The sequence below is a fragment of the Rhinopithecus roxellana genome, chromosome 5 (assembly GCF_007565055.1).
Source record: "Rhinopithecus roxellana isolate Shanxi Qingling chromosome 5, ASM756505v1, whole genome shotgun sequence".
Classification (NCBI taxonomy): domain Eukaryota; kingdom Metazoa; phylum Chordata; class Mammalia; order Primates; family Cercopithecidae; genus Rhinopithecus; species Rhinopithecus roxellana.
This window is the reverse complement of record NC_044553.1, coordinates 45,277,004-45,295,491: the sequence shown is the minus strand read 5'-3', so window position 1 is coordinate 45,295,491 and position 18,488 is coordinate 45,277,004. Positions and strand designations below refer to the sequence as shown.

Below are 18,488 nucleotides of genomic sequence, written 5' to 3'. Positions count from 1 at the left end.
TAAACAATATTCCATTGGGTATGCGCGCGTGCGTGTGTGTGTTGAAGGGGCACTTTGGTTGATTCTGTATCTTTGCTATTGTGAATAGTGCTACAATAAACAGGCTAGTGCAGGTATCTCTTTGATATATTGATTTCTTTTCCTTTGGATAGATAACCAATAGTGGGAATGGTAGTTCTATTTTTAGTTTTTTGAGAAATCCACATATACTCTTTTCCATAGTAGTTGTATTAGTTTACATTCCCACCAACCGTTTACAGGAGTTTCCTTTTCTCCACGTCGTCACTGACATCTGTTATTTTTGTCTTTTTATCAGTAGCCATTCTGACTGGGGTAAGTTGATAACTCATTGTGGTTTTGATTTGCATTTCTCTGATGATTGTGATGTTGAACATTTTTTAGTGTATCTGTTGGCTCTTTTTCCTCTTTTGAGAAATATCTGTTCATGTTCTTTGCCTACTTTTTAATGCAGTTTTTTGGGGTTTTTCCTGTTAAGTTGTTTGAGTTCTTTGTATATTCTGGCTACTGGTCCCCTTTAGGATGAATAGTTTGCACATATATTCTGCCATTCATCAGGTTGACTCTTTACTGTGATGATTATTTCTTTTGCTGTTTAGGAGCCTTTAGTTTAATTAAGTCCAATTTGTCTGTTCATATTGTTTGTGCTTTTGAGGTCTTAGTCATAAATTCTTTGCCTCAACCAATGTCCTGGAAAGTTTTCCCTAGATTTTCTTCTAGTGTGTGTGTGTGTGTGTGTGTGTGTTTAATAGCTTTGGGTCTTATGTTTAAGTCTTTAATCTATTTTGAGTTGACTTTTATATATGGTGAGAGAGAGAGGTCTAGTTTTATTCTTTTTCATGTGACTGTCCAATTTTCCCAGCACTGTTTATTTAAGAGGTTATCCTTCCTCCAATGTAAGTTCTTGTCAGCTTTGTTGAAGATCAGTTGGTTGTAAATGCATGGCTTTATTCTTGGGTTCTCTGTTCTCTTCCATTGATTGGTCTATGTGTCTGTTTTTATACCAATACCATGCTTTTTGTTACTGTAGCCTTATAATATATTTTGAAGTCAGGTAATGTGATTCATGCAGCTTTGTTCTCTTGGACCAAGATTGCTTTGGCTCTTCAGGTTCCATATGAATTTTAGGATTTTCTTCTAATTCAGTGAAAAATGACATTGATATTTTGATAGGGATTGCATTGAGTCTGTAGATTGCTTTGGGAATAATTGTATTCCTTCAATCCTTGAGCAATGAAAGTTTTTCCATTTGTGTCATCCTCGGTTATTTCTTTCATCAGTGTTTTGCAGTTTCTTTTTATATATCTTTCACCTCTTTAATTTGAATGTATTCCTAGGTATTTTTATAGGTATTATAAATGAGATTGCCTTCTTGATTTCTTTCTTGACTAGATCATTATTAGTATATAAAAATGCTACTGATTTTTGTGTGTTGGATTTGTGTCCTGCAACTTTACTGAATTCATTAATCAAATCTAAGTTTTTGGATGGCATCTTTAGTTTTTTCTAAATAGAAGATCATATCATCAGCAAAAGGGACAATTTCACTTTCTCTTTTCTAATTTGGACACCTTTTATTCCTTTCTCTTGTCTGATTTCTTTCTTTATCTAGGACTTCCATTACTGTGTTGAATAGGAGTGACTAAAGTGGACATTCTTGTCTTATTCCAGTTCTGAGAGGAAAGACTTTCAATTTTCCCCATTCAGTATAATATTATCTGCGCATTTGTCATATATGTCCTTTATTAATCTGAAATATGTTCTTCTATGCCTAGTTTGTTGATAGATTTATCATGAAGGGTTTTTTTTATTATTACTATACTTTAAGTTCTAGGGTACATGTGCACAACGTGCAGGTTTGTTACATAGGTATGCATGTGTCATGGTGGTTTACCGCACTCATCAACTCATCGTTTACATTAGGTATTCTCCTAATACTATCCTTTCCCCAGGCCCCTACCCCCTTACAGTCCCCAGTGTGTGATGTTCCCCACCCTGTGTCCATGTGTTCTCCCACCTATGAGTGAGAACATGTGGTGTTTGTTTTTTCTGTCCTTGTGATAGTTTGCTGAGAATGATGGTTTCCAGCTTCATTCATGTCCCTGCAAAGGACATAAACTCATTCTTTTTTTATGGCTGCATAGTATTCCATGGTGTACATGTGCCACATTTTCTTAATCCAATCTATCATTGATGGACATTTGGGTTGGTTCCAAGTCTTTGCTTTTGTGAATAGTGCCGCAGTAAACATGCGTGTGCATGTGTCTTCATAGTAGCATGATTTATAATCCTTTGGGTATATACCCAGTAATGGGATCGCTGGGTGAAATGATATTTCTAGTTCTAGATACTTGAGGAATTGCCACACTGTCTTCCCCAATGGTTGAACTAATTTACACTCCCACCAACAGTGTAAAAGCGTTCCTGTTTCTCCACACCCTCTCCAGGATCTGTTGTTTCCTGACTTTTTAATGATTGCCATTCTAATTGGTGTGAGATGGTATCTCATTGTGGTTTTGATTTGCATTTCTTTAACTACCAGCGAGGAGCATTTTTTCAGGTGTTTGTTGGCTGCATAAATGTGTGCTTTTGAGAAGTGTCTGTTCATATCTTTTGCCCACTTTTTGATGGGGTGGTTTGATTTTTTCTTGTAAATTTAAGTTCTTTGTAGATTCTGGATATTAGCCCTTTGTCAGATGGGTAGATTGCAAAATTTTTCTCCCATTCTGTAGGTTGCCTGTTCACTCTGATGATAGTTTCTTTTGCTGTGCAGAAGCTCTTTAGTTTAATTTGATCCCATTTGTCAATTTTGGCTTTTGTTGCCATTGCTTTTGGTGTTTAAGTCATGAAGTCTTTGCCTATGCCTATGTCCTGAATGGTATTGCCTAGGTTTTCTCCTAGGGTTTTCATGGTTTTAGGTCTTACATTTAGTCTTTAATCTATCTTGAGTTAATTTTTGTATAAGATGTAAGGAAGGGATCCAGTGTCAGCTTTCTACATATGACTAGCCAGTTTTCCCAGCACCATTTATTAAATAGGGAATCCTTTCCCCATTTCTTGTTTTTGTCAGGTCTGTCAAAGATCAGATGGTTGTAGATGTGTGGTGTTATTTCTGAGGCCTCTGTTCTGTCCATTGGTCTATATCTCTGTTTTTGTACCAGTACCATGCTGTTTTGGTTACTGCAGCCTCGTAGTTAGTTTGAAGTCAGATAGCAAGATGCCTCCAGCTTTGTTCTTTTTGCTTAGGATTGTTGTGGCTATGGGGGCTCTTTTTTGGTTCCATATGAACTTTAAAGTAGTTTTTTCCAATTCTTTGAAGAAAGTCATTGGTAGCTTGATGGGGATGGCATTGAATCTATAAATTACCTTGGGCAGTATGACCATTTTTATGATACTGATTCTTCCTATCTGTGATCATGGAATGTTCTTCCATTTGTTTGTGTCCTCTATTTACTTGAGCAGTGGTTTGTAGTTCTCCTTGAAGAGGTCCTTCTCATCCCTTGTAAGCTGGATTCCTAGGTATTTTTTTTTCTAGCAATTATGAATGGGAGTTCACTAATGATTTGGCTCTCTGTTATTGGTTTGTAAGAATCTTGTGGGTTTTGCACATTTATTTTTGTATTCTGAGACTTTGCTGAAGTTGCCTATTAAGGAGATTTTGGGCTGAGACGATGGGTTTTTTTAAATATACAATCATGTCATCTGCAAACAGGGACAATTTGACTTCCTGTTTTCCTAATTGAATACCCTTTATTTCTTTCTATTGTCTGATTGCCCTTGCCAGAACTTCCAATACTGTGCTGAATAGGAGTGGTGAGGGATGGCATCCTTGTTTTGTGCCAGTTTTAAAAGGAAATGCTTCCAGTTTTTGCCCATTCATTATGATGTTGGCTATGGGTTTGTCATAAATAGCTCTTATTACTTTGAGATACAGTCCATCAATACCTAGTTTGTTGAGAGTTTTTAGCATGAAAGGCTGTTGAATTGTATCGAAGGCCTTTTCTGCATCTATTGAGATAATCATGTGGTTTTTGTCATTGGTTCTGTTTTTGTGATAGATTATTAATTTGTGTACGTTGAACCAGTCTTGCATCCCAGGGATGAAGCCAATTTGATCATGTTGGATAAGCTTTTCGATGTGCTGGTGTATTCAGTTTGCCAGTATTTTATAGAAGATTTTCGTATCAATGGTTCATCATGAATATTGGTTTAAAATTCTCTTTTTTTGTTGTGTCTCTGCCAGGCTTTGGTATCAGGATGATGCTGGCCTCATAAATGAGTCAGGGAGGATTCCCTCTTTATCTGTTAATTGGAATAGTTTCAGAAGGAATGGTACCAGCTCCTCTTTGCTCTTTGTACCTCTGGTAGAATTCAGCTGTGAATCCATCTGGTCTGTACTTTTTTGGTTGGTAGGCTATTAATTATTGCCTCAGTTTCAGAACCTATTATTGGTCTGTTCAGAGATTCAGCTTCTTCCTGGTTTATTCTAGGGAGGGTGTATGTGTTCAGGAATTTATCCATTTCTTCTAGTTTTTCTAGTTTATTTGCATAGAGGTGTTTATAGTATTCTCTGATGGTAGTTTGTATTTCTGTGGGATTGTTTGAGATATCCCCTTTATCTTTTTTTTATCCCATCTATTTGATACTTCTCTCTTCTTTATTAGTCTTGCTAGCAGTATATCTGTTTTGTTGATCTTTTCAAAAAGCAGCTCTTGGATTCACTGAATTTTTTTGAGGGGATTTTTATGTCTCTATCTCCTTCAGTTCTGCTCTCATCTTAGTTATTTCTTGCCTTCTGCTGGCTTTTGAATTTGTTTGCTCTTGCTTCTCTAGTTTTTTAATTGCAACATTAGGGTGTTGAGTTTCGATCTTTCCTGCTTTTCCTTGTGGACAGTTTAGTGCTATAAATTTCCCTCTACACTCTGCTTTAAATGTGTCCCAGAGATTCTGGTATGTTGTGTCTTTGTTCTCATTGGTTTCAAAGAACATCTTTATTTCTGCCTTCATTTCGTTATTTACCCAGTAGTCACTCAGGAGCAGGTTGTTCAGTTTCCATGTAGTTATGCTGTTTTGAGTGAGTTTCTTAATCCTGAGTTCTAATTTGATTCCTCTTTGGCCATCTTGGAGGCATACCGATAGGAGCGGTATGTTGATTGTATCAAATGCTTTTTCTGCATCTATTGAGATGATTATGTGGTTTTGGTACTTCATTCTGTTGATTTTCAGTGTATCATGTTTGCTGATTTGTGTGTGTTGAACCATCCTTGCATTCCTGGTAAAAATCCTACTTGATCATAGTGTTTTATCTTTTCAATATGCTGTTGATTTAGGTTTGTTAGTATTTTGTTGAAGATTTTTGTGTCTATTTCATCAGGGATATTGGCTTGTAGTTTTCTTATTTTGTTGTTGTTGTATCATTGTCTGATTTTGGTATTAGGGTGACGCTAGCCTTATAGAATGATTTAGAGAGAATTCCCTTGATATGGTTTAGATGTATGTCCCCTCCAAATCTCATGTTGCAATGTGATCCCTGTTGTTGGAGGTGGAGCCTGGTGGGAGGTATTTGTGTCATGGGACGGGATCTGTCAGGAGTGGCTTGGTGTACTCTCTGAGGTAATGAATGACTTCTTGCTCTGTTAGTTCACGTGAGAGCTGGCTGTTTAAAGAAGCCTGGCATTTCCTCTTTTCTCTCTTGCTCCGTCTGTCACCATGTAACACACCTTCTTCCCCTTTACATTCTTCCACGATTGTAAGCTTCCTGAGGCCTCACTAAGAGCAGATGCTGGCACCCTACTTCTCATATGGCCTGCAGAATCATAAGCCAGGATAAATTCTTTTTAAATTACCTATCCTCAGGTATTCCTTTACAGCAACACAGAACAGACTAACACATTCCTCCTCTTTGATTTTTTTGAATACTTTCAGGAGGATTGATATTAGTTGTTATGTATGTTTGGTAGAATTTGGCTGGATTCTTACCTTGGGCTTTTCTTTGTTGAGAACCTTGTTATGACTGATTCAATCTTCTTGTTATTGAGCTATTCAGGTTTTCTATTTCTTCCTGATCCAGTCTTGGTAGCTTATATGTTTCCAGGAATTTATCCATTTCCCCTAGGTTTTCCAGTTTGTCAGTGTATAGTTCTTCAGAGATTACTGTGGTAACCATTGTAATGTCTCCATTTTCAATTCTGATTTTGTTTATTTGATTCTTTGCCCTTTTACGTTGGTGTAGCTAGCGTTTTAACAATTTTGTTTATCTCTTCAAAGAACCAGCTTTTTGCTTTGTTGATCATTTTGTATTCTTTTTAGTCTCTGTTTCATTTAGTTATGTCTGATCTTTTTATTTTCTTCTGCTAATTTGAGTTTTGGTTTCTTCCTGCTTTTCTAGTTTCTTGAGGTACCTTGATAAGATTATTAATTTATAATCTTTCTACTTTTTTAGATGTAGACATTAATTGCTATAAAATTTCCTCTTAGCACTGCTTTTCCTATTCCCAAGAGTTTTGGTATGTTGTTTCTCTTTTCATTTGTTTCAAGAGTTTTTAAATTTCTATTTGTATTTGTTGACACAGTGGTCATTCAGGAGCATGTTGTTTAATTTCTATGTGTTTGTATAGTTTCCAGAGTTGTTCTTGGTATTGATTTCTAGTTTTATTCCATTGTTGTCTGAGGAGATACTTGATAAGATTTTTAAAAAATTGCTGAGATTTATTTTGTGATCCAACATATGGTCTCTCCTATAGAATATTACATGTGCTGATGAAGAGGATGTATAGTCTACAGTAGTTGGATAGAATGTTAGGTCTGTTTGTTGTAAAGTCTAGTTTAAATCCAGTGCTTTTGGTTGATTTTCTGCTAGATGACCTGTTTAGTGCTGACAGTGCAGGTGTTGAAGTCCCCCACTATTGTTGTAGTCTGTCTTTTTAGATCTAGTAATATTTGCTTTACGAATCTGAGTGCTCCAGTGTTTGATACATATATATTTAGATTTTATATTGTCTTGTTGAATTGATTCCCTAATATTATATAATGACCTTCTTTGACTTTTTTTTTTTTTTAAACTGGTCTTGGCTTAAAATCTGTTTTTATCTGATATAAATAAAGCTACTCCTGCTCACATTTGGTTTCCATGTGAATGGAATATGTTTTTTCATTTTTTTTTCATCCCTCAACTTTCAGTCTACATGTGTCTTTACTGGTAAAGTGAGTTTCTTCTAGGCAGTATAAAATTGGATCATTTTTTAAAAAGTCATTCAGCCATTATGTCTTCTCTGTTTTTTTATATATTCTTTGCGTTTTTTTCTTTTTCTTATTGTTTATCACTGTAGTTTGATGGAGTCCTATAGTGGTACCATTTGAGTCTTTTCCTCCTTTGTGTGATTGCTTTACAAATGAGTTTTATACTTTCGTATTTCAAAGTTAATATTTTGAGCATTTTTGTTTTTGAGATGGAATTTCAGTCTTGTTGCCCAGGTTGGAGTGCAATGGTGCAATCTCAGGTCACTGCAACCTCCGCCTCCCAGGTTCAAGTGATTCTTCTGCCTCAGCCTTCCCAGTAGCTGGGATTATAGACATGAGCCACCATGCCCGGCTAATTTTGTATTTTTAGTAGAAACGGGGTTTCTCCATGATTTGGTCAGGTGCATCTTGAGCTCCCGACCTCAGGTGGTTTGCCTGCCTCGGCCTCCAAAAGTGCTGGGATTACAAGCATGCGCCACCCCGCCCAGTGCTATTTTGAGCATTTCTTGTAGGGTCAGTCTAGTGGTAATGAATTCCTTCAGTCTTTGCTTATCTGGGAATCAGTCTATTTTGCCTTCATTTGTGAAGGATAATTTTGCTAGAGATAGTATTCTGGGTTGCCAGTTCCTTTTTTTTTTTCCCCCCCCAGCACTTTGAATATACCTTCTCATTCTCTTCTGGCCTGTAAGGTTTCTTTTGAGAAATCTGCTGTTAGTTTGATGAGGTTTCCTTTGTAGGTGACTAGATGCTTTTGTGTTGCTGTTTTTAGGATTTCCTCTTTATCATTGACTTTAGACAGTCTGATTACAATATGCTATGCACAAAACCTTTTCATATTGTATCTGCCTGAGAATCATTAAGCATCCTATATCTGAGTGTGTTAATCTGTTGCTAGACTTGGCAAGTATTCCTCTTTGTTTCTTCTTTCTTGATTATACTGATAACTTGTAAATTTGGTTACTTAAAAATTGTCCCAAATGTCACAAAGGCTTTGCTTATATTTTTTAAATTCTCTGTTCTTTATTTTGTTTTACTGGATTATTTCAAAATACCTGTCTTGAAGATTTGAAATTCTTCATTTTGCCTGATTCTAAGATTTTAAATGCATTTTGTTCCCTTCAATGAATTATTCTGTTACAGATTTCTGTTTGGTTCTTTAAAAAAAATGTATCTCTTCAGTAAATTTCTCATTTATTTCCTGAATTATTTTTCTGATTTTTTATATTCAGAATTCACTTGTATCTCACTAAGATTCTTGAAAGTCAATATTTTGAATTCTTTATCTGGGATTTTGAAATGTTCTGATTAAGATATATTGATGGAGTATTGTGTTCCTTTGGAGGTGTCATATTTCTTTGCTTTTTCATGTGTTCTCTCTCCTTATGTTGATATCTGCACATCTGGTATAACAGTTGGTTCTTCCTATTTTTGAATTTACTTTCATAAGGAAGGACTTTTTCCTGAAGGTGTATCTATGGTGTTGGTTGGATGGGGTACTTTGGCTTTGATTCTGGGTGGATGCAATGGTGTAGTCTCTATATGATTTTTTTTGGCAGTAAACAACATCAGTGATATCTGTGATTCCCTTGGTAAGTTAGAGTGCTGTTATTAGCAGAGGCTGTGGTGAAGTGCTGAGGACTGGGATGCCAGGTAGGCCAGTCTTTAGACCCCAGTAGTTGCAGTGGTGGGTTGAGTGTGCCTGTCTTTGTGCCCCAGTGTGGAATACCCTGGCACCTGTGTTGGAGCAGGCTGATTCTTGGCTTTCAGGTGGCTTTCTTACCTGGAGGTAGTGGCAGCAGTGGACCACGTGGTTGGATGTTCTCGGGCCCCTAGGCAGCTCGTGTGGCATGGCAAGAGCAGTAGCAGTGGTAGGATGATCCTCTGCATCCTGAGTAGTGTGCATGGATATTTCGAGTGGCTGTGCTGGGCTGGACAGGCAAGTCTCCAGGCCCGAGGTAGCACTTTTAGGTAGATTTCAGCTTATGTGGTAGTGGCTAGTAAGGTAGGCCCAACCTCAGTACCCTGTGAGGAATGTTCAGGTACCCAAGATGGTAGACTGGATTGGACAGTCTCCAGGACCTCAATCTATGTGCTCTGTCTTGGGAATGGAGAACAAAGCGAGGCCAGGTAGGCTTTTGTTCAGCCTCCACAGTGGTGAGAGGAGGCACCAGCTGTGATGGGCAGGGGTAGGGCAATTGTTAGGCCCTAGGCAGAGTGCTTGAGTGAGGGGCAATAGCAGCTGCATCGAGGCCCTGCCACTGGAGAGGATGTGGCCATCATCAGTGGCCACAGCCTGGACTGGCAGGTGGGGAATGTGTGTCTCTTTCATGCCCCAGTTTTAGTGAGGCTTGATGCCCTGCCCTCGTGGCAGTAGCCTGCACCTAACTCTTCACCCTGCATCAGCTGCAGCAACCCCTGCCCAGCTCATCACCAATTTCAGCAGCAACTTGTGTCTCCATCTTAGATCTCAGCAACACATGCCTACCAGCGCTGGGTGCTTCAGCTCGTGTCTCACTGACTTCTTAGCCTTGGCTGCAGGAGCACTCCCAGCTTGCCCCACTGTCCCAGCAGTAATAGCCTGAGTTTCCTTAATGCCTCAGTCCTGGTACTGCTGGGCCCCAGGACAGCAAGCAGTTTGTCGAAGGCTAGGTTTGGAAATAACACCTTGGTGTAGCTGCTTAGGTCTCAGAAAGGATGTGGGGCCCAGTGTTGAGTTCTCTCTTAGGAGCAGTTCCATCTCATGGTCTCCTGGCAGCTCCCTGTGTTAGTTTCAGGGCCTGGGGGCGGGGGTGGGGGTGGGGTTGAGGGGTTTTCAAGTGGCCAGGATTACACAATTCCATGGTGGGAATGTTGGCTGCTGGAAGTCTCTCATCCATTTCCTAGTTGGGGAAATCACTCCTGGCTCCCAGCTGATCCCAGTCAGGGAGGATGCAAGAGGCTACCTGTTTCCCTGTTTTTGGTGCTTCCTGTCCCTTCTTTGTTGAATTCCATTGTTCTCTTGGATAATGTATTTGAAATGTGACTGTCTATATACTGTTCCGGTTTTCCTAAGTGGAGGAGTCAGGCATATAAAATGCTTCTAGTGAACCCTCCCCCACTCAAAAAGTTAGTACAAATGTATTAAACTTGCTAATTAAAATACACATTTTCATATTAAATAAAATCTAACCATGTATCACAGAGACACATCAAAATAATAAAGACACAGTTGAGAGCAAAAAGATAGGAAAAGATTAATGAGACAGATACTGGAGAAAGGCTTAGGTAGCTGTACTAATATTAAACAAAATAGGCTCTAAAATACAAAACTTTATTAGTAATAAAGAGCATCACTTCATATTGATAAATGGTTTTCCAGAGAGATCTAATGGTTACAGACTTATATTCACTAATAAAATACCCTGAAAATTATAAAGGTAGAAATTTGGAGTTAAGGAATATGTTGATAAATCCACCACCAAGGTGGGAAATTTCAGCATGGCTTTCTCAGTGATCACAGTACAAACATAAAATGTTAATAACAATCAAGATGACCTTAATGCATTTCACAAAATTGATACAATAGACACATACAGAAACGTGCCCCAAATAAATACTACATTTGGGCAAGAAAAAGAAAATATCTAAGAATAAATAAATTAAAAATATAGGTTAGTGGTTACCTCTAGCAGCAGGGTGGGTCAAGCTGGAGGATGGGATTAGGAAGAAACACACAAGTAGCTTCAGTAATACTAATAATGGTCTGGTGCTTGAATGATGTGTTCATGGTTTATTTTAATATGGTAGACCTTAACTTGCTTTTATATTACATGTATTTTTACTGCATCTATTAAATATAACATAAGAAAATTTTGTTCCTCAAATATTCTCCTCATTCTTCAGTGTGTTTCAGATTTGTTCTTGGTGTGGGAGGTACTGTATTCTGACCATATCAGGAAAGATGTCAGAAAGTGATTCATGTCGATACCGTTTGACCTGGCAATGCCATTACTGGGTATACACCCAAAGGGATATAAATCATTCTATTATAAAGATACATGCACACGTATGTTCATTGCAGCACTGTTCACAATAGCAAAGATGTGGAATCAACCCAAATACTCATCAATGATTGACTGGATAAAGAAAATGTGGTACATATACACCGTGGAATACTAGGCAGCCATACAAAGGAATGAGATCATATCCTTTGCAGGTACATTGATGGAGCTGGAAGCCATTATCCTCAGCAAACTAACACAGGAACAGAAAACCAAACACCACATGTTCTCACTTATAAGTGGGAGCTGCACAATGAGAACACATGGATTCAAGGAAGGGAATAACACATGGTGGGGCCTGTCGGAGTGGGGAGGCAGAGGGAGAGCACCAGGATAAAAGAGCTAATGCATGTGGGGCTTAAACCTAGGTGATGTGATGAAGGTGCAGCGAACCACCATGGCACATGTTTACCTGTGTAACAAGCCTGCATGTCCTGCACATGTATCCCAGAACTTAAATAATATTTAAAAAATAAGAGGAAAGAAAGTGATTTATGTCTTCTCTCAGCAGACTTTCCATTCCAATTAATGTTAACTAAGTGCCCACCATTCTGTCTGTTTAATACCAACAACAACCTATAATATGTCAGTGGACAGTTAGTTCTTCACAATCACAATGGAAAGAAAGTTAGGTATATGTACTAATCCCACCAATCTCTGAGAAACCTGGAGTAGATAGGTGCCTTCTTTTATGGACCATCTATTCCTCTTACCTTCAGTTACAGCATCACAGAAGTACATGATTTTGATAAGTCAGTATTTGTATAGTTTCCAAATGAAGAAACTGAGCAACAGTCAGGTAACTTAGGGTCAGATATATTTTCTACTTTCAAAGACCTCTATAGTAAAGCCCACATTTTTCCTCATACTAATTCCGAAATTCAGTAAACTACAAAGCAAAATTTTCTGGTTTCTTATACTGATATTAACATGGCTTTGAGTTAAACTGATTTGGTATAATTGGGCCATGTTAAGACAGCTTGAATGGCTTATTTTGTTTTCCACAAAGTCACATTTAAAGAAACTTTTGTGAAGATAATGAATCCTCATTTAACAAATTTGTTTGGGCCATTTAAAATATGAAAGGTGGGCACCGAAAGATGACACTGACATTTAAACTTTTTTTTTTTTTTTTTACTTTCCATTTTGAAGTAATTTCAGATTTACAAAAATAAAGTTCAAAAATAGTGCAAAAAATTTCTGTATACACTTCATGCAGATTCCCCAAATGATCTTACAAATATAAAAATGATAAAAATCAGGAAATTAACATTGATACAATATTATCATCTAACCTAAAAATCTGATTCAGATTTCACCAGTTGTCCCAATAATATGTATTTTTTTCCTGGCTCAGCAGGGAATCCATGGTTACATGATGCATTTAATTTTTATGTCTTATTAGTGACCTTTTTGAAACAGTTTTTTAGTTTTACTAGTCTCTCTTGACCTTGGCACTTTAATAAAACATGGGACAATGATTTTGTAGGATATACTTTAGTTTGGGTTTGCCTGTGTTGTATCCTTGTGATTGAATGTAGATTATGCCTTTTGAGTGAGACTACCACAGAACTGATCCTGTGTCTTTCTCAGCATATCATATCAACTGCACATGGTATCAATTTGTCCCATTGCTGGTGACGTCAGCTTTATTTATTTGATTAAGGTGGTGTCTGCCAAGTTTCTCCAACATAAAGTTATTGTTTTTTCTTTATAATTAAGTATCTTGAGGGGAGATACTTTGAAACTACATGAACATCCATCATATATTTTTCATTGTATATTTGCCCACTAATTTTACTATCTAGTGATGATTTTTACCTGAAGCAGTTATTACTATGGTATTTTACAAATAATCATCTAACCCCATCATTTCTTTACATCTAGTAGTTGGAATTCTACTGTGAAGAAGAGCTCCTCCTTATCCCACATTTATTTATTTATTCATTAAAAAATGTATATCATTATGAACTTTTGGATGTCTTTTTCATTCTATGGGTAATAATCTATTACCAGCATTATTTATTTTTTGTTTAAATTATTCCAGTATTGTCCATTGGTAGCCTCTTCATGTTGACTTCTGTATCTTTTTATTATGTTCCTATCGATTTTTAAGTATTTACTTGATTTCAGGCACCACAGCGTTTCAGGCTCATCTTGTACTTTTCCTGCTACAGTTCTGAAATAAACCATTTCTCCAAGGAGCCCTGGTCAGGGAATAATGCTAAGGAACAGGATTCAAAACTTTTGAAATTGCCCAGAGAGCTGCAGATGTTAAAGTATTGACCATGGAGATATTTGTTATTCCATGTACCAACAAAGTTGTCTGTATGATTTTTTAAGTGTCATTTTATAAGACTAGGTCTACAAAAACAATGATGAAGTAAAATTAAAATTTTAATTTTGGCACACCAGGAAAAATAGCCATCACATTTACCATCTGGTTTCAATGTATTCATTTTATTTTTATTTTATGAATAATTTACAGAAGTAAGAATAAAGAGATAGTAAAAAAAAAAAAAAAAAAAAAAAAAAACCAGCAAAATAAGAATTTAAACATAGCAAACCAAATTTTTATTTCATGTTTTCCTGATTTTGGAGGTAACGTAACTTGAAATTGGCAATGCCTTTGAATGCAAATAACTGCTCGTGAGCTGTCATATATGAACCTGGAACGTAATCATCTCATAAATACTGGCTCCAGATTTTAAACAGATCTCTAGAAGGTTATAGCTCATCATTACCTCGGGTTCTTCTTGCATATGTGTTATTACCACAGTGTAATGCTGTGGAAAAATTTGAGGGTTCATGATTTTGTAGAAAAGGTGGTCATCTTTTTGTTTCACAATTACAAATATTTTCATTTTTACTTTTATAAATGTCAATCAGATTGATCAACCCAAGGAACTTTTAAAATTTCTACATAATGTGTTTTTTCCAGTCACCTTTACATATATACCTACCTTCAGCATTTGTCCATTTATGAATATAAAGTAAATTTTTACCAACAAATATTATAAAATATAAAATAAATGTCATATGTCCTTTTACCAAAGCAGGATGGTCCAGGTTTTTGTTGCAAAATATTAATGATGAAGTCCTTCCTATTAAATAATTAGTGGGTTAGAATATCATGTTTCCTTTTTGTCTTTGTAAATGTATTGTTTACTCTGATTCTCAAGTCTGACAGAATTGATCTGAAAGACTCATAGCCCAAGATTTTGCTTCTATGGTCAGTTTTACCTCATCATTATAATCTCAAGTGCTCTGTCTTTGCCTTCATTTTCTCACTCATCTAATTATTGTGAAATATCTTTCTCTTAAGAATTCTGAATTCTTAACTGTATTCAATGGAAGCTGAAAAGAATATGGCAAAGATGGCATCTCTAGACTTCTTTTATAACTTTTTGAAAGATGATGTATTAGACAACACAGTTAGAAAACTGAAGGATGATAGACTGGTGACATTCTATGGTGACATTTCTAGGCAATTTTGTAATTTTTTTTTGTTTCTTTATTATTTTAGTTGTTTAGCATAGTTAAAAATAATTGATGAATGATGATGAAGTAATTCCTGGCATGATGAAATAGCAAAATGTTTTAAAATACAGGAATATAAGATCACTAAAATCTCATAATGTATCTTAGATCCTATAATGCTTCTTAGGTTTATAAAATGATCGATAGACTAAGTGATTAGGAAAATGAGTTTAACTTACTAAGTATTTTTTCCTTTTGATTTTTGGAAAACCTGTGAGAAACAAAAATCATGAAATATCAATCTTTACAAATAATTAAAACTGCTGCACAGAGAAACTTAAAAACTGAACTTGGGGCTGGGTGTGGTGGCTCACACCTATAATCCCAGCACTTTGGGAGGCCAAGGCAGGCGGATCACTTGAGGTCAGGAGTTCATGACCCGCCTGGCCAACAAGGTGAAATGCCATCTCTCCTAAAAATACAAAAATTAGGCTGGGCGTGGTGGCGGGTGCCTGTAATCCCTGCTACTGGGGAAGCTGAGGCAGCAGAATCACCTGAACCCAGGCGGCGGCGGTTGCAGTGAGCCGAGATTGCGCGCCACTACGCTCTAGCCTGGGTGATAGAGCAAGTCTCCATCTTGAAAAACAACAACAACAACAAAAAACTCAAACAAAAAAAACACTAGGATCAGTGGACTCCGGTGATATTGCAAATGTTAAATAGTTTGATTCAGTCACATGGTGAATAAAAGGATAGGGAGATTGGTAAGACCACTTTTTCCCTAAACCCAATAATACTCCAGAAGTGGATCCTTCATAAAACTAACTTTTAATTTTCTGCTCTTGTTACCTGGACATTATACTGTGTTCAAAGGAGCATGCAAATGTAATGAGCTATCAGCTGTGAGCAAGTTTATTAAATAGAGTGAATGAAAAGAGAACCAGACCAATAATTCCAGAATTCTAACTAGCCCAGGCTTGGACATTAACTAGTTCTGTTTCTTTGGGCTAATCCTGGAAATTACGTATATTGGAAAGAACAGTAGTAGCCTTTGAGTCAGCCACAAGAAGAACCTGCTTCTTTGGACTCAAACTCCCTGCCTCTCAATTTTCTCATGTTTAATAGAGATGATAAAACCCTGCTTCACAGGGTTATTGTAAGTACTAAATAAACTACTAGAGACCGTCAGACTCTGGAGGGCTAGAACTCTCTTAGCCATCTTTGTCTTTCCTGTGACTAAAAGTTACGTGAGTATTTATTGGGTAAATTATGTTACACATGTTTATGAACTGTGTATTATAAACTGTAAAATGTACAATTATAAGGTCATTTTGTTTGTATCAGTACAGCTGTATTAAGTGCTCTACAAATTTAAGGTCTTTTCCTTTATCTTAAAAATCCTTTGGGAAAAGAGAGTTCTAGTTTAATCAGTGCCTCCTTCTACATGGGCTCGTTGTTTTTATCAAATCAAGGAAAAATTGTAAAAAGAAAGCTTTGGGACATTTTCTAGAATTTGATATTTACCAAGTGTAGATTTATATTAATCATCTCTGATTAATTTTTAAATGGCAGGCAATAAATCAGTTTATTATTGTGTTTGTCCTAAATTGGATGACTGACTGGTTCATAAGTTAAGAAATTTCACTGTGGTGCTGTAAATTTTGTAGAGTAAAACATCGTTGTATGTCCTCTAAGATTACATGGTCTAAAAATACTAGTTTAGGTTTCTCAATAACAATTTAAAATTTTTCTTGCCTTATCTTTTCCCTTTCCCTTGTCATTTAATTCATTTATTACAAATCTTAAGAGAAATTGACTTGAATAATTTCTCAAATCTTTGGTCTCTTTGCCATTTTAATATAATCTCAATTTCATATATAGGGAGATCCAGCCTTTTAAGAAATCCTGGGGTGATCATTTGAAAGTTATACCCCACCTGCCAACTCCCCATCCCCATCTCTTTTGGCTCTGTAATATAGCCTGTTCAGCAAAGGGAAATAAATCTAACTGGATTTACACATATAACTTGTTTAACTCACTAGTTAGTTTGGTTAGAGTCATTTTTCAGGACCTGACTATAAATTAGGTGAATGCTTATTGCAGCACCATTAAAGTTTCCTTGGGAAGTCACTTAGGCCTCTGGCAGAGAAAGTAGGATCTAAGGCTTGATGACTGTAAGTTTGATCTACTGTTTAACCCTCCTGGATCCTGGCCAGAGCTTGGGCTATCAATAACTGTTGCCTTAGCATCAGTGTATGATTGTATGTATGTGAGACACTATCCTTATTTGTATCTTTTGTTAGTTGACAGGCTCACGAAAGGTAAGAATTGTAGTTAGCCTTCGGATGATACTAAAGCAAAAATATAGAGGAAATTCCTAAATTGGGGTTGAGTCTAGAAGGGTCTCTTACAACACTTCAAATTCTATACTTTTATTATATAGCAAGTGTTATTACCATAGTAGTTCCATAACACTTGGCCATTGACCGGCTGCTTATCACCTGTGTCACAGATCCCATTCTGTTATCTACTCCCTTAGATCTTTATAAACAACGAGTGGCAGAACTCAGAGAGTGGGAGAGTGTTCCCTGTCTATAATCCAGCCACAGGAGAACAGGTGTGTGAAGTTCAAGAAGCAGACAAGGTATGTCTTTTTCAGAAAAAGATGCCCTATGAAATAACTGCCTTCAAACAGCAGAGCAGTAAACATATGCTCTCAATACACAACTACATGCTCATGCTTCACTTTTTTCATGACAGCAGATAAGTTCTTCCTTTCTTTTGAGTGTTTTTCTTCAGTTGTGCCTCTTCCTCTCTAACAGGCAGATATAGACAAAGCAGTGCAGGCAGCCCGCCTGGCTTTCTCTCTTGGTTCAGTGTGGAGAAGGATGGATGCTTCAGAAAGAGGACGTCTGTTGGATAAGCTTGCAGACTTGGTGGAACGGGACAGGGCAGTTCTTGCAGTAAGTAACCCAAGAAAACATTGTCTTTACCCTACATTTACCATTCTGCTGAAATTTGCGTTCCTCGGTTTTATTTATTTATTTATTTATTTATTTATTTATTTATTTATTTTGAGATGGAGTGTAGCTCTGTTGCCCAAGCTGGAGTGCAGTGGCACGATTTCAGCTCACTGCAATCTCTGCCTCCCAGGTTCAAGCGATTCTCCTGTCTCAGCCTCCTGAGTAGCTGGGACCACACCTGGCTAATTTTTGTATTTTTGGTAGAGACAGGGTTTCACTATGTTGGTCAGGCTGGTCTCGAACTCCTAAAAGGATGCTTTGAAGCAGACCTGGGGAAAAAGCAAAGGAATAGGTAATACATATGAAAAATTAGACATGTTTGGATTTGGGGATCAGATAGAGAAGTGGAGGATCAGCTGAATATCTTCTCTCTGAATTTTGAAGAGAAAACTAGAGCTTTCCATGACTGATAAGGACCTTCCTTTCTACAACTCCCCCTTCCCATGACAAATTAAAAACAGTCAAGCAACAAGAGAGTCACCATGCTGCTTGGAGAAAACCAATCTGAAATGATTCTTTTGAGAATGAAATAGAACAAGTGTTTACCTCCCCAGAGTTAACCTCTCTTGACTAAAGAGAATCCTTCAGAAGCAGAGGGGATGGTACGGACCTCCCATACGCTTCTGCTCCGTTTGCCCTGTCATTCTGTGAGCCAATAGAAAGGAGAGACAGCAGGAGATAGCAACTT

At 37.1% G+C, this 18,488-nt stretch overlaps 1 protein-coding gene across 3 annotated transcripts in view; it reads left to right on the top strand.

Annotated features, from left to right (window-relative positions):
* ALDH1A2 (aldehyde dehydrogenase 1 family member A2) overlaps positions 1-18,488 on the top strand; it is a 118,586-nt gene that overhangs the window by 33,279 nt on the left and 66,819 nt on the right. For 2 of the 3 annotated variants that reach the window (XM_010374260.2, XM_030930405.1), the window contains exons 2-3: positions 17,317-17,421; positions 17,600-17,740. In XM_010374260.2, the coding sequence (XP_010372562.1) occupies positions 17,317-17,421; positions 17,600-17,740 (246 nt within the window). The remainder of the gene's footprint in view (positions 1-17,316; positions 17,422-17,599; positions 17,741-18,488) is intronic. The other variant, XM_030930404.1, reaches the window with a different exon arrangement.